At 54.2% G+C, this 16,086-nt stretch overlaps 1 protein-coding gene across 1 annotated transcript; it reads right to left on the bottom strand.

Annotated features, from left to right (window-relative positions):
* Positions 1 to 1,127: 1,127 nt before the first annotated feature.
* CARD10 (caspase recruitment domain family member 10) lies at positions 1,128 to 15,710 on the bottom strand (the record flags this gene model as incomplete). Its single annotated transcript, XM_084279490.1, is given in 21 exon segments — positions 1,128 to 1,335; positions 1,582 to 1,697; positions 2,323 to 2,444; positions 4,575 to 4,733; positions 5,223 to 5,322; positions 5,618 to 5,687; positions 5,974 to 6,214; positions 6,565 to 6,688; positions 7,783 to 7,963; positions 8,451 to 8,568; positions 9,274 to 9,314; positions 9,581 to 9,696; positions 10,423 to 10,569; positions 10,668 to 10,862; positions 11,017 to 11,142; positions 11,267 to 11,422; positions 12,350 to 12,532; positions 14,249 to 14,574; positions 14,901 to 15,038; positions 15,409 to 15,656; positions 15,658 to 15,710. Coding segments are annotated over 21 exon segments (3,168 nt in total).
* Positions 15,711 to 16,086: the final 376 nt, after the last annotated feature.

Genomic DNA, 16,086 nt, shown 5'->3' with positions numbered 1-16,086 from the left:
GAGCCTGAACCCGCACTTGGACCCATGTCAGAGTGAGAACAGCCACTACTGGAGGGGCAAAAGGATCCCCATTCTCCTGGCAGTCAGGTTGAGCTCAGTCTCACCATTGCCCCCCAGGACAAGGTTGCTGGCTTGTCACTTCCTGATAACCAGGACATGGAGAGAGGTGAAGCTCTAGGTACCTCAGCTAGGCACATGGAACGAGCTTTTCCCTGGCTTTCCCAGAGCAACCTGGCCAACATCAGCACTAGGGAGAGGCAAGGGACTGAAAAACAGAGGGCAAGTAGAAATGGGAGGGAGCTAGATCTGTGGCACACCTAACCTGTCCTCTTCCCACACCTCTTGCTGCCTTGCGACAAGAGCAGCGCTCCCTCCTTCCCCAGGAGGGCTGGGCAGTTGGGCCTCAGCTAGAGGAGAAATACATTTTGTCACGCATCAGCCAAACCCTCCGAGTAATGCACAAGCCCACAGCCTGCCACACACTCCCATTATGAATGGCATTTAATTCTCCTTTATATGAGGTTTGCCAATAAAAGGCTCCATTAATAATTTACAAGCAATAAAGAGTACAGCTCCTATAAAACAAGGGTTTGTTGCAAGTTAGTGTCACTCCAGCCACAGCGAAGCACTGGCACGTGAGCTGTGTGCCCTGTGCCGCGGGGCCAGAGGCGAGGTAGACAGAGGAAGAGGGGATCTGGAGCACACGGTGCCACAGGGCAGGGGAGATGGAGGGCAGGGGAGAAGGGCTTCACACCTGTAAGAGAGATACTCCTACACAGCCCAATACAGCCTGTTCTTCTGCATTCCCCATCTGGCAATCTGACCACGTGACAGAGACAAAGGCAGCCCAAGGTGATGGGGAACAGCCTACAAGGATGGTTACCGCCATGATGGTGGAGGACGTCTCTCCAATAAAATATAGAAAGCTTCAACTGGGGAGTCAGTACGTGTTACTCTCCAGTCTTGGCATCCTTGAGAGGACCAAAAGGTCTACCTGTGGGGCCTTTGCTGCCAGCATCCTTTCTGTGAGGAGGGATGTGCCACCTGGAGGAGCTTGGGAAGGCAGGGACCTCCAAGAGCAGCTCCTGGGGACAGTAGCTGTCAGTGCCCGCTCCGCTAGCTCCAGCTCAGTCGTCACCCTCCTCAATCCACAGAGGGCGGGTTTGCTCCTGGAAGATGCATCCCCGAACCACTTTGGGCAGCTCCTCGGCACGGCTCCAGGCATGGGGTTCCACGCGGGCCCAGGAGCACGGCAGAGCGTGGAGAGCCTGCTCCGCACTGCGGCACACCTTCAGCACCTCTGAGTCACGCTGGCCTGCCTTGCCCAGCAAGCTCCTGGGGACAACAGAGGAGTGAGCGTTACCTTTGGAGAAGAGAGGCAGGGTGACACCACCACCCAGCAACTCCCTCACATGTATGCAAAGCTGATTTTCCTGCCCTTTTTCCCCTCACAGCAGCCAACCCCAGCACACACAGAGCAAGTGCTCCCACACCAATCCTTGTTTCTCCCTCTGAACAGAGACAAGGTCTTCTCTCTCCTCCCATGACACCCTCCAACCATGCCACTCTGTCATTTCTTACCTGAGTCCTCTGACGTTCTTCTCTGTGACCTCGACATGGATAACGATGGGGTATATTTCACTTTTAATTAGATCCCTCACACTCTGAAGTCCCAGCTCTAGCAGGCAGTGTTTATTCTGGAATGGAAATGGAATAGATTTACTGATTTAAATGGAGAAAAAATAACCCTAGCCACTGACAGTTACATTAAATCAAACCCCATGCTGTGAAATATCATTGCTTTTCCAATAGTAATTCCATTAAACGTGGGATTTATGGACAGGGCCAAGAGGGAAGGGGAGAATTAAAGAGCAGGGTCACCCACTCCATCACTGCCAACTCAACCCAGGAGCCCACCAGACCCCTTGCTCAGCCACAGCCCATTGTCACATCCCCTTTGTCATCGTCACCCACCGCCCCACATTTTTCTCTAAGCAGAGCTGTTTCCATTTTGGCAAAAATGAGGAATATGAAAGCAGTGAGGCCACTTGTGCACACAGCATTTCCCACCACCTCTTCCATGGATCCCCCGTTGCCATTTATTTCACCTGAGCTCAACAGAGACTCAGGGAAATCTCCGTATCCACTGTTCCACAGCCCTGCACCAAACCCACCCTCTGAATTACACAACCCCCACGTAAACAACTCCTCTAGCACCATGCTGCCTTCCCTCTTCCCCTGCTCAGCTGTACCCTCCTCTACTCCAAGCTGAATGGAGTGCCCCATCCCAGCCCTCTCTCCCCACACCAAACAGCTCAGCACCTTTTCAATCACCTCCCGGATCATGCGGATTCGCCCACTCTCCCTCTGGTCCTGGGGGGCATTTCTAGATACGGGGTGCTCCTCAGTGAAGATAGTGCTGGGATCCCCTTCTGCCAGCTTCTCTGCAAGCCAAGAGGAGATACAAAAAGGGAGACATCAGCCCATTCTCCTTCTTGCAGGTACTTTCTACCTCAGATCCTGCATGTTTGCTGCTGGGCTGATGCTTACTGAGTTCACTGTTTATGGATTCTGGAGATTGAGTCTAATTATACAACATTACATGTTGGCATAGATCTCCTGCAGCGGTTTGCGTACAGAACAAGCAAGATATCACAGCCAAAGACAACTTGCAGGGCAAGAGCAGCTCTTGTGTTGCAGTACTGCAGCAGTCTAAGACAGCTCAGAGCCATCATCCTCCCTTCCCCACTGTCACACTGTCCCACCACCCCCAGTAACAGAGTATGGCAGAAAAATAATCACTTGATTTTGCCATGTAGGATTTGTGAGCTGCACAGGCTCACAGGTGGCTCAGGTGAGCGGCAGGGCTGGGAGAGCAAGGGGAAAAGGGAGAGTGAGAAGATGGGGAGCAAGCTGAACCTCCTTTTGCCTATGGCAGCCTGAGCCACCTCCAGCTGCTTGGATGCGGAAGGACAAGCACCCAGCAGCTGAGCCGACACCAGGCAGGACAGCAGCAGAGGTAAGGCTGTGGCAGAGAGCTGGGGCAGAGCTGGCAGGCCAGGGAGGCCCAGCGTGGCTGAAGCAATGACTGCCAGGTGCCCCCCAGTAACTCCCACTGCAAGACAAGACAAGGCACACACAGACAGCTCGCCTGGGAGTCAGAGGCTTTGCAGCCCAGCGTGGCTGCAGCCGGTGCGGGGCCCTGCCTGCCGACCACGCTGCCCTGGCAGCTGCCCACACTGCCACTGGAGCATGAGCAGGGAACCTAACAAGGCCTTCAGGAGCTGCTCCCCCTTAAGACAGAAATGAAGTCATTTATTTAGGAGAAGGCAGGTTTGGAATTGGGTCTGGAGCACGCTCCAGCTCTCCCCAGCCCCAGGCTGGCTGAGCACCCGCTGCCACCACTGCCTGGTGGCACAAGTACTCCCCAGGTAGAGCCGTCTGCTGTTACCACTGGGGACAGCAGGCTCCTGTGAAACTAACTCTGTGCTGGCTGGAGAGCTCTCCAAGGGAAAGTATAGGCAATGATGCAAAGAGAAAAGGTTCAGAGCTCCTGGGTCACCTCCCTTCCCTCACACCAGGAAAAACTGACAGGACAAGGGAGGTTTTACTCCCGGCGTTCCATCCCCAGCCGCAGTAGCGGCTTGGAAGCATGTCCCCGTGCAATGTGAGGAGGTCCCTGCAGAGGGCTCAGCAGGACAGGAAATATGGCCGAGTCACTCGGATGAAGAGCCCAGCGGCTAAAATTTGCAGAGCCATCCTTCTTCAGGAAACCAGAGGTTTTTCACTCCCTCCATTACTGCCTCCAAAAGCTACACCCTCTCATTTTTTAGTCCTGCAGCTGGCAAAGGCAGAACTCTAAACACCAGGAAAGGAGAGAGAGGGAGAAGGGAGGAGGAAAGTGGAAAGGAGTTGTCCCCTATGAAAATTCCCTTGGGGAAAAGAGCCCTTTCCCTGCAGCCTCTGTAGTGGTATGTCAGCAGCAGGCTGCTGGCAGAAGGACGACAGCACTAAGGTTGGATCCTCCTGTCCCTTGGGAGTAAGAGCTGGTATGAAATCAACCTGAAGATCCCACCTCAGCCAGGGGCTTCATCTCTGTGAAAATGGTGAGCAGCAAGGCAATGCCACTATCATCTATTCAAGGAAAAAAGGAGGATCTTCATGACCCAGGAGACCAGAAATGAAGGCTGGCTTCTCTGTGGGCCAAAGGGACAGGATACAGTTAAAAAACAGAGAGAACATCCTGCAGATGCTCAGCCCAAAAAGGTGACCTCTCTGGGAAGCCTGAGACACCCTACAGAGTCACTGGAGAGACACCACATGTGCTTTCCAAGAGTCCCATGAAACTGCATTTCAAACTTCCAAGACTAAGAGCATCTTTTCCTTGAACTGAGCTGACCAAGGTCTCCACAGAAGTGACTTCTTTGAGCAACACCTTAGCTTCCCATGGTATGAAGTGGCAGGACATAGAAGGAGAAAGCAGCCCTGGAAAGTAGGAGACTTGTGTACTTCACTCAGTCAGCAACAGGCTCCTAATGCAGCCCTGGACTTGTCAGCCACTCATTGCTGCCTACCTGCTGGGCACACGTGGAAGTCTAGGCGAGAGGTGGGCAAATCCAGGAGGTTCCTGATGAGCCGGGGAGCGATGCAGTTAGGTGACAGCACAACAGGACGAGGTGTCTTTACCACCACAGGGCGCACAAGGCTGTAAGGCTTCAGGTTGGTGTCTGGGTCTGGACAACAGGAACAAAGAAGAGAAAGCCAAAGGTGAGAACATGGGATACTAGCCTGTCACTGACCCACAAACCATCCCATTCTTTTTATACCATCCCCTCATCCTGACTAATGGAGGCACCTACCAATCATCCTATGTCCTAAAGAGATCCTAACCTGGTCACAACACTAACTCATAGGCAGATACCCTGGCTGCAGCTCCTCTTCCCCATTTCCTGGGACTCCCTTGAGTTACACACCAGTTTATTCTCCACAAAAAGTTAGATGACCCCAAGAACAACAGAAGCAGTAAAAAGCCCCAGAAAACTAGGGAAAAGGAGCAGGGTCTTTAAATTTGCACAGGCTTCCCAAAATCCCATTAGCGGGGTTAGAAGAGGTATCCTGGGCAGAAAGACTGTGACATCTCAGATGACAATGTCCCTTCAGTGCCCACAGGGGACAAACAGGTCTCCAAGGACAATGGGGCAGGCACAGAGGTAACAGCTCACCTGAGCAGGGGTCCAGCCACAGCTGCTGAGGGGGCTGCTCTGGGCTTCTCTGCGGTTTGGATTTTACCAGGCGCAGTTGGTCCAAGGCCCGTTTCTTTAGCTGAGGAGAAAGTGGGTGCAGTAAGGCTGAGACTGTAGATCATTTTGCATGCACAGAGCTGCAAAGGGGATGGTGGGCACACACAAAAAGCATGGGACTGGGTCTTCTGCCCATCAGGTTCAGTCTGGGAAGTGGGGAGGGGGTCAGATAGCAGCCACAGAGCAGTGGCTATGAGCCCTGGCCCAGCTGGCTGTCCCCGTACGAGTTGGTGTACCAACAGAGAGGGACAGGCTGTGTGCAAAGGGATGGCCACAGGCACACACAAGGCTCTCATTGCTGGCTTTTTTTGGCTTACGTTATTTCTGTGGCCCCTCTGTTGCCCAGGCATCTGGCCCTTCTCCTGGATCTTCAAAAGCTGGTGAGCCCTGAAAAGACAGAGAGGTTGTACTCAAGCAACTTCAGAGCCCTCAGGGACCATAGCCTGCTGTGACCCTCTTCACCAAACCCCAAAGACCTGCTGAAGCACAGGCATACCAAAGCCCCCTCTCAGCCTCCCAGACTCTCAAGGGCACCCAAACACTACCACACTGGTCCCCCATACAAGGCTTGTGCAGCCCACAGTATGAGAAAGCCAGTCTCAGGACCCTTAGGGGATGCTCACCAAGGAGAAACGGGGCAGGCACCACCTGCCTTCCTCCTCACCCAAGTTACCTGCTGTAGTTGGGCACTGTCCCCTTATCCAGATCCCGCATGGTCAAGGGATCCACGCGGCAGCAGTACCACTCCAGCCGCCCTTTGTGCATGGTGTCTGTGACGTGGAGGATCTCCCGACACTTGACGCACAGCGCATAGGGGTCTGACGGCTCCAGGAGTGACAGGTTGGTGCGTACATAGAAGGAGTCTCCAGAAAATTTCTTCCCTTCTTCTAGGGCTTCCCGCAGAGGCTGGTATCCTGGAGCAGGAGATACAGGTCACCACTCAGGACATAGGAGACAACCATCACCGACAAGACAAACAAGCCCCCAGCACAGCTGTGATGCTACGGATCAGGGTCAGGGGTGCAGAGGAGGGAAACAGACAGAAGGTCTGTACCTCCATCCTGTAACTCAGAGGATGCACATGTCACACCAGACAGGGAAAGCTACAGGAGCTACGGCCAACCCCTGTGTCAGACATGGTGGCCTAGGACCAAACAGGAGAGGAGAGAGAATAACTGAGATTTACCTCCAGGGCTGGGCAGAAGGTCTGGAAAGGGAGGCAGAGAGCTCAGGCTCAAAGGAGACCCAGCTGCCAGGGTCTTACCTTCCAGGTCCAGCTGAAAGACGAGACTAGAGGGATCTTCCCAACGCAGCAGGCTCAGGTAGGCAACCTCCCGCGTGCAGTTCTCCAGCGAAAGCACTTCTTCCTTCAGCGATGGCACCTTCAGCTAGCAAGGATCCGATGCCATTAGACCTAGGGACTGGAAGAGCGGGCTCCCCCCCCAGCTCCCTTACCCAAGACAGACCCAAGGAAAGCTCTACCCAAGGCCAAGGCATCTTCAATCTGCCCCTGGTTCCCTGCTCTGCCTCTGAAATACCTGCTGCCAGTCACTACCCAGTCCAGATGCCAGGCTACTGTGAAAGCAAATGTGTGTGCATGAATGCATGTGGGAGTGGGGGTGGGGGAGCTGGGTTATTTTCAGCTACAGGTGGGATATGAATTCAAGTAGCATAGATGTATTCCAAGTGGTGTCATTCTTGCCAAAACAAATACTCTTCCCTCCCTCCAGGAGCTTTCTTCAGAGCAATTATTCTCTGTAGCTCCAGAGGGTCATGAGGGCCTGGAAAATCTCACTCCAGAATTGATCACTTTGCAACTTGCATGTGCGGGATGCAGGATGCATCTGAAATACTGCAAGGTGACACACAACTCCAGGGACAGAGATTCACAGAATTGTAGAGGTTGGAAGGGACCTCTAGAGATCATCGAGTCCAACCCCCCTACCAAAGCAGGTTCCCTAGGACAGGTCACACAAGGAGGCATCCAGACAGGTCTTGAATATCTCCAGAGAAGGAGACTCCACACCCCCCTGGGCAGCTCTGTCACCCTCACCATAGAAAAAGTTCTGCATATTTGTGCAGAACTTCCTATGCTCCAACTTGAGGCCATTCCCTCATGTCCTGTCTCCACAGACAACTGAAAAGAGGCTGGCTATTTCCCCCTGTGTCCCACACTTGAGATATTTACAAACATGAATCAGACCCCAATTGGTGATATAGCCATAGCACTGCCTTTATCTGCATGGTGACTTTTCGTTTCCCCCCTCCCACAGCCAAAGAAACTCTGTCAGAAGATCTCAGCATTTTTAGAGGCTGTTTGTGCTGCATAAAGCTCCAGGCAAGGAGCAGTGCTGGGGAACGAGAGAAACAGAGGTGGACTTCAACCTGAGCAGAGGCCAGTTGTGTTGAGGATCACTCCACATTCTTTGCATCATCCCAGGAGCCTGGTAAACCCACCAAGCGTGCTCTTTGCCAGACTTACCTCAATAAGCCGGCACCCTTCCCTGAGTCCCGTGTCCTCAACCTGTGAGCCTGGCTTGACCCACTGGACGTAAATCCCTGTCTTGTTCCCTCCAAGGATGGAGATGTCTGCTCCAAGTCTCTTCTCCTGGGGTGAGGGTTTGCTGGGGTGACCCATACTAGTGAGCTGTACCACCAGTGACCTGGCAAGGAGAAATGCCAAGTCCAGCAGCTGAAGTTCGCTGCCTTTTCTAAGAATAGTCATGCCTTGTGTGCAGCTACGGGTTGTTTACTGTCCTGAGCACTGTGCAGTAAAGAGCCCATGACCCTCAGCCATCACCAGGGCACACACACACACACACACACACCCCCCAGCCCCTTCATCCCACCAGCCCCAACACTGAAGCCAAGCTGGGCTCCCGTGTTCCTGTCCCTACCCAGACATGTCTATGTCCAGCCCAGAGAAACACCCCCACTCCTGCCATAACAAATGAGCACAAAAAATTTGGAATCCTGCTAGGAAGCAGGGATGCCAGGGTCTTCATTTCTCTCCTCTCCCACTAGCAAGAAAGACCCCACCATGGGGAAGGCAGAAAGGAAGAGTACTGCAAGTGTGGTCCCCCAGCATCAGGAAACATCCCCCCCACAAGCAGCTGGCTCAGAGGACCTAGCTCAGAGAGCAGCACTCACCTTCTGGTGACCTCCTTGCGGCTGGGAAGCATGGACAAGCAGATCTCTGACTTCACCCGGGTGTAGGTGCTGCTGGAAGAAGAGAAGGCCCCAAGCGAGGCACTAGCAAAACCACTGCCTAGGAAAGAAAGCAAGAGGGAGAGAGGGAGTCCATCACCTCTCTGAGCACTGCAAGGAGCTCATGTTCTCAGGGTGGGAAGGGTCTGTCACCTCCTCCTGGGCATTTGCTAGCATCTGACTGGGAAATTGAGACTGCAGGGAGCCTTTGAATGGTTACCCTCCTGAAAAGGCTTTCCCATGTCTCCTGAGAACAAGCAAAGCTTTGCTCTCTGCATCAGAATTCTTGTCAGAAGGCAGCAGCAGCCAGGGCCACCTGGATGTGCCTGGAGATCAGCCACCAGAGCCAACTGTTCACCTGCCAACTCTGGATCTCCACTCCAGAACAACTACAACCCACCACCCAAGCAGCAGCAGATGAAGGAAATAACCAGTAACACCCCAGGACAAAGGCATTTCTCTTTCTGTTACCTACACCCCTGACTCCACATCAAGTTTGTTTTCCATCGTTGCAGCTCTCCATGTTAAACACAGCTGCTGTGAATAGCTACGTGCTCTGCAGAGGAAAAGGCAGCTTTTCCAGCTGCTGGGCTTGGCAAGGTACAGGGAGAGGTGTGGACCCACAGCACCCTGCTATGGGTGCAGAGCTCTCACAGTGAGCTGCACAAACCAAAAGTGTGAGGGAGGGGCAGCTGTTCAACCCCTCTCCCCACAGCCACCACTTCTTTTTAGCCAAGTCCCCTGGGGAAAACCCCCACCCTGGTACCTGTTGCATCTTCAATGTTGCTAAAGGAGCCACAGGACAAGCTACAAAGGAGACATAAAGGGGAGCTGTAAGACAGCAGCTTTTCCAAAGCCTGTTGACATCCTGTTCTGAACCCCATCCCCACAGCCTTCCCCCACGCCCCAGAAGGACCCCCTCCGTGCCAGCACACAGCTCACAGGCAGCATTCCCACTCTCAATCCCCACACCAGCTTCCCTCCTATCCTGCCAGCCTGCTCTTCCTGTCCCCCGCGCCCCCAACCCAAGCCCCACAGAGGAGACCCAGACTCACTCAGCCCCCAGCAATCACCTTTTGTAGGGCATGCACTTATCCTCCCGCTGCCGCCGGAGGATGGACCCGATGCAGGGGGGGAAGGGGAAGGTGGAGAGGCGGTTGATATCCTTCTCGCTGTCAGGAGTCACCTCCTCGGGCAGAACAAAAGAGAGACGCCTGCTAACACCAACATCCAGCACACCTCTCCCCTCCCTTTGGGCTAGGTTGTAAACAGCTCCTAGGGTACCACATGCCTCTTCAGGGATGATCCATATCCCTCCAAACACCCAGGAGCTTTTTGTTTTCCCCAGGAGAGAGCATGGATGGAGATGCAGGACACAGCATCCCCGTGTTTCTGCAATGTACAAGCTATGGGGGCAGCAGCAGATGAAGAGAATATTCAGCCTTGCCATTGTATCCCACTTCTAGCCACCACACATGCAGAGGTGAGTAACCTGCAGGACTACCCACTTCAGAGTGCTCTAGGACGAGGGCTCAAAGAGTCCAACTGGTAAGAACCTGCCTCCATTAAAAGCAATATGATGCTGCTACAGAATTGAAAAGAGCTGGGGTTTCTCCTCTAGCATGTGTAGATTGAACAGCTTTTTTGGAGAGGATAATATCTTACATGGGGCTGTTGATCTCTAGGATGTCATATGTGAGGAAGAGTTTCACTTCCCCATCCTTCCCACCCTTCCCTTCCCACTGACCAGTTTGTCAGAGCCTGGGAGAAGAAAGCTTCACTCGGCCCCATGCCCAGCCTCCTACCAAGTCACAGCCCCGTGATGGGCCCACTCCAATGCCTCTGCATTCTTCTTGAGTGTGTGAGTCCCTGCTGCCCTCAGGTGAGGGTCAGCCTCTCATGGTCAAGCACTCACCATGCTCTGCGTTGCCAAATCCACTGGGAAAGAGATGGCAGAAACCCCCGGTGCATCCACAAGTCCAGTTGTAAAGCTGGTAGGTTTGTCTGAGAGACTCCAGGTGCTACTGAGGTTGGAGCAGAGGGAGTAGGAAGAGCTGCACATCTGGGAGAGAAAGGACTCCATCATCCCAGTGCATCCCCCAAAAATAAGCCCTGACCCCTCCTCCTTCTCTCTTCTCCTTTCTTTCTAGCCACCCTCACCTTGTCCAGGCTGCGTCTGCCCTGGCACCGCTGCAGCTGTGCCTCCAGCGTGCTGTTCAGCCCTTCTGCCTGGCTCAGTTTGCTCAGCAGCTCGTCCCTCTCCTCCTCCAGGGCCCGCACGCGTTTGCGGTACTGGTCCTTCTCGATCAGGCTCTGGGAGTACTGCAGCTGCACCCCATCGCGGCTCTGAATTGCCTGCAAGGAGCCAAGCTGACAGTGAGAGAAGGAGCAGGACTGCATCCCCACCTCCCCTCCTGGCACAGATGGAGAAGATCCACTGGGGAAGGAGAAGGTATCCAGAGCAGAGACCTTGCTGGGAGGGGGAGAGCCATGGGGGAGAGCAACGCACCTGGTCCCGCTCTTTTTCGATCTCCTCCAGCTGCAGCAGCACTGTGTTCATCCGATGCTTATAGAGATCACAGTCCTTCTGCAGCGTCCGGTATTTCAGCTGCAGATCTTCCACCTCCTGAAGGTACTGGCAACGGCGAGCAGAGAAATTTAGCCCTCCTGGAAGCAACTGTTGTGTCTTCCCAACCCCCTCCCTTCCCTCTCTCCCAGGCCCTGCTCAGTGTACAGACAGGCAATGATGGATGCTCTACCTTATCCCTCAGCTCTTCAGCCCACTGTAGCTCATTTTGCAGGGAGTTGAGTTTCTGGCAGAGATCCTGACGGTCGTCTTGGGCTTCCTTCCAGTCGTGCTCCAGAATGTCCAGCAGAATCTGTTCAGAGCCTGGCACTGGGCCCTCACCGGGTGTCTAGAAGGTGAGAGGGTCCCATCACTGCACTGCAAGCACCAAGGGAGCATCAGCCCAGAGCAGTGACAGGCAGACTGACACAACCGCTGTCATCACTCCTGCATTCATCGACTGTGTGCTCCAAGGCACAAAATCACACCTGTCAGCACATTCAAGAGTCACAGAGCTGGGAACAAGGACCCATCACTGCCCGGACCCAATGGCAGCCACCATGATCAAGCAATATGCTCAGAGGAAATGATAGATCAGCCCAGGACAGTGATTTATCCCATCTTTTCAGTGTCCACATCACCAGTACCAGGGGTTCCCCAGGGCAGAAGGTGACCTTGTATTAAAAACAGTGTGGCCAGTAGGTCTAGGGAGGTGATTGTGCCCCTGTACTCGGCATTGGTGAGGCCGCACTTCGAGTATTGTGTGCAGTTCTGGGCTCCTCACTGTGAGAAGGACATTTTGGTCCTTGAACGAGTCCAAAGAAGGGCAACCAGGCTGGTGAAGGGGCTGGAGGGCAACATTGTGAGAAGCAGCTGAAGGAGCTGGGGGTGTTCAGCCTGGAGAAGAGGAGTCTGAGGGAAGACCTTATCACTGCCTACAACTACCTGAAGGGAGGTTGAGGAGAGGTGGGTAATGGTCTCTTCAGCCAGGTGACAGGAGATAGGACAAGGGGAAATGGCACAAAGCTGTGCCAGGGCAGGTTTAGATTGGATGCTAGGAAAAAATTTTTCACTGAAAGAGTCACTGGGGCCTGGAACAGGCTGCCCAGGGAGGGGGGTGAGTCCCCATCCCTGGATGTGTTTAAAAATAAAGGTAGACAAGGTACTTAGAGATACGGTTTAGCATAGCACAGGAACAGTTGGACTCAATGATCTTAAAGGTCTTTTCCAACCTTGTGGTTCTGTGACCTGGAGCCTGCCCTGCCCCATCAGGTACCTGCAACATGCCCTGCAGCTCCTGCAGCGACGCCACAAGCCGCTGGTTCTCAGCCCACAGCTCGGACATGGCATCGGGGTGGCTCCGGTCTTCTGCCTCTCGCTGGGGCAGCACAGGCCCCTGCTTCCTCAGCAGGCTGCACTCCTCCTCCAGGCTGGTCACCTTGCACTTCAGCTGGTCCACCTGCAGCCCGGGGAACAGACACAGTCTGACACGCGTGGCCTCAGCGGGAGCGAAGCAGAGAGGGCCCGGAGGCAAGGAAAGCAAGGGCTGGGCACCACACAAAGGGCTGCCCTGCGCTGGGCCAAGGTTAGCACAGCTGCACACAAAGCTTTATCCTGCAGGCAAAGGGAGGAAGATGCACTTGCGTAAGCGCATTCAGTCTCCTGGCGCAATAACTTTCTTGCTGCCTTGGGGCATCCCCTGTGCAGCTGGCCATGATCCTGGGTGGATCAGGGACCTCTGCTGTGCTGCTGGAGCCTGCAGCTTTGACTATCTCAAAGGCTTCCTGGCTCCTAGAACAGCTGAGAAAAATCTGCAGCAGAAAAATCCAGTGGAAGCTATTCAGTGCCTGCCCTCACACTCCTCCACCAACATGTCACTAGAGACAGGGTGGGTCAGTTACTTTTGGGAGTAAGGCTGATCCTCACAGACCTGTAATGACTGCTGAGGTTGGTCAGAGAGCTAGAGTTTCACAGCCAGATAAGGCTTTGACGACAAAATGGGGTAGGGGAAACCTGTAAGCCACCAAGCACTGCCAAAATTGCCACAGAGGGAGTCAGGAACTGGATTACTTCTGAAAATCCACTCAAAAAGTGGTAGAATTACTTTTGGGGACTGGTCACTTATGGACCCTGGAGCCAGGAGGGGATGGCAGGCTGGGCCTTGGTGGCCCACCCTGCTTCCAGGAGGATTTCTCCACCCTACAGTGACTCCCCTGCTCAGAGAAAGCCCAAGGAATCTGGCACTGGCAGGAATACCAGATAAAAGGTGGGGGAGGATCCTGGGGCTAGCAGAGCAGAATGAGGAATGAAAGATAACCACTGGGTTGCTCGAGAGGTCCCTGCCCAAGCTGGTGGGGGGAATGTCAGCAGGCAATGGAGCACCAAGGAAGCCAGGTTATTAATAGGTTCAAGGCAGGGCTGCCCTTGTCTAGGCAGGAAATGGGCGCGTGTTTGCTGGAGGTGAGAGCTTGGCAGCTGGAGTGCAGTGTCATGAATTCCTTCAGGTATGTGGTGTGAGTCTCCAAAACGTCATGAGATTGAGGAGGAGGAGGTGGGGAGCGGCGGTGGGGGGTGGGGATGGAGTCTGGGCCAAAACGCTCCGATGAGCGGCAGTGCAGGCTGAGCAGCTCCAGGCAGCACACGTGCACCCAGCAGCCCGTGTGCAGGTGGGGCACAGCCACCCTCCTCATTAGAAAGAGGACAGATCCCCTTTCTGGGGGAAGATGTAAATACAAACACGCAGCTTGACAGAGTCAGCTGCCTGCTGTGTGCCTGGGCTGCCCCGACACAGCACAGGCACCCATCAGCAGAGCAGCCAGCACAGGCCAGCAAGTGCATGCAGGAGCAGATGGGGCACCTCATGGTACAAATGACCAGGCTGAAAGCCGAGAGATGCCAGGGACAGCATCATCACGGCAGCTCCTCTGAGGAGCAGGTTCTGGCTCCTTCAGGTGACGTATCTCCAGCTGCCCCAGGGCAGCTGTGAGTCTCCCATGCCATGCCCACGACTTGGACACTCTGCCCTGCTCAGGGCACGCACCCCAACACACATCCCACCTGCCACCAGCTCCTTCACACTCATAGGCCACCTTGCACGGGCATCCATGTACATCCCTCTTAGCTGTCACTCCCCACCTCCTTCCACCACCAACCCCCATGCTCCCAGAGACCATACCACCAGCTGCAGGTCCCGGCTCCGCAGCACAGCCATGTTCTTCTCCTCACAGAGCTGTGCATAGCGCATGGCCATCATGTAGTTCTCATCCTTCAGTCTCAGCAGCTCCACACTGTTCGCATCCCATTCCTCTCTCAGTCGCTGGCAACGCTCCTGCACCTTCAGGAGCTCCTGCAGCTTCTGCTCCAGCTGGGCCTGCTCTTGCTCCAATGCTTGGTTTTTCACCTGGAGCTGGTGCTCCTTCATTAGGTGCTCCTTCCGCTGAGCCCTCACCTTCTTCACCTCCATCATCAAGAACTGAGTTAATCCCTCAGGACCTTCCTCATCTGTGGGAAGACAAAGGAGAATCAGGTCCTGGCTGCTGAGACAGGGGTATCCCCCCAAAAAAGCAACTCTCTGTTTTCCATCAAGGGGTGCCAAGCTCTCCTGTGGGTTTGCAGTCCTTCTTGCCCCAGGCTTATGGCACCACAGTCTATCACACACGTACAAGCATCCCTTCCCTTCCAGATCCAGCACACAGAGCTGCCAGGGTTCCTCACACACAGTTGACCTGAACCAGGGCTTTATACACACACACACACACACACACACATAGTTCTAGCCCTTCTCACGGAAGACAAAGCTAACGGGGGGACAGAGGACCAGCCCCTACCCAGGATCATAGAGCAGCGCTGGGCTGGCTCCCTCCCTGTGAGCCGGGTGTAGTGCTCTGGGTAGTAAAACTCCAAAGACTCCAGGAAGGCTTCATAGCCTCTCTTCCCACGGCGCCGGAGGATGTCCATCAGGTAACCTGGAAGAACGGATAACGAGGATGAATTCCCTGCAAGCCTGATAGAAGAAACCAGCATAGACCAGCTTTGTGACACAAAATATCATCTCCACCAGTTCTGCTTCCATCCACAGGAACCAAAATGGGCGGGAGAGGGAACAGGGTGAGAGCACTGCCCTCATCTGTGTGCACCAGGGGCCAGGCCCACAGAGAATGAGAGGGAGATCTGTCTGCAGATCCTCTCAGAGAACACCAAAGCCAGGGTAGCACTGCAGTGGGAGGGACCAGGAGGCCACAACACCACATGCTGGGTGGCATCCACAGCGTGTCAAACCCAGGTTGTCTGCCACAAACCAGGCCCATCTAAGTGCAAGCCTGTGCTTTCTCCCACCTGTCTGGTTGCTCTTGCAAGGGAATCTGCATGAATTCAGCACCTCCTCCTCATCCTGCTCATCTATCACTCGGCACTGGCGCAGGTAGGGGGTGAGCTTTGCAGGGTTCAGAGAGCGGGTCAGCTGGTGCCGTGCACTCTCGATCTTCTCCCAGATGGTATCTTCTTCCTCCTCCTGCTCCGAGAGGCTGCAGGCTTGGAGAGAGGCATTCTCCAGGGCTGGGAAGATAAAAGGAAAGAGGAGGTCTGAGGAATGATGGAGGAGCAGAGGGTAAAAGGCATGAGTAGGCATGGGAGAACATGGGTCAGGGTATGATCCTGCAAATGATTCGGCAGTCTTATAAAATGGGACTCAGATAGATCAGAAGACATTTTACATATAAATTGGTCTAGCAGGATCTTGAGTGTCCACACACGGCCTTAGATATGCAAGAGGCAGAAAGCAGTGGTGCATAAAGGCCAGTTACAGACAAGATTGAGTTATTTTTCTTTCTAGCAGCTGTGATTTAGATTTAGGATGGTAATAATGATGGTAACACACTGATGTTCCAGTTGCTTCCAAGCAGCCAAGGACTTTTCAGTTTCTCAAACTGCCCTACCAAGGAGAAGGTGGGGGTGCCTGAGAAGCTGGGAGGGGGCGCAGCCAGGACAGCTGACCCAAACTGGCCAAAGGGATAT

Source organism: Gallinula chloropus, assembly GCF_964237585.1.
Source record: "Gallinula chloropus genome assembly, chromosome: 1".
NCBI lineage: Eukaryota > Metazoa > Chordata > Aves > Gruiformes > Rallidae > Gallinula > Gallinula chloropus.
This window is presented reverse-complemented; position numbering and strand designations above follow the sequence as displayed.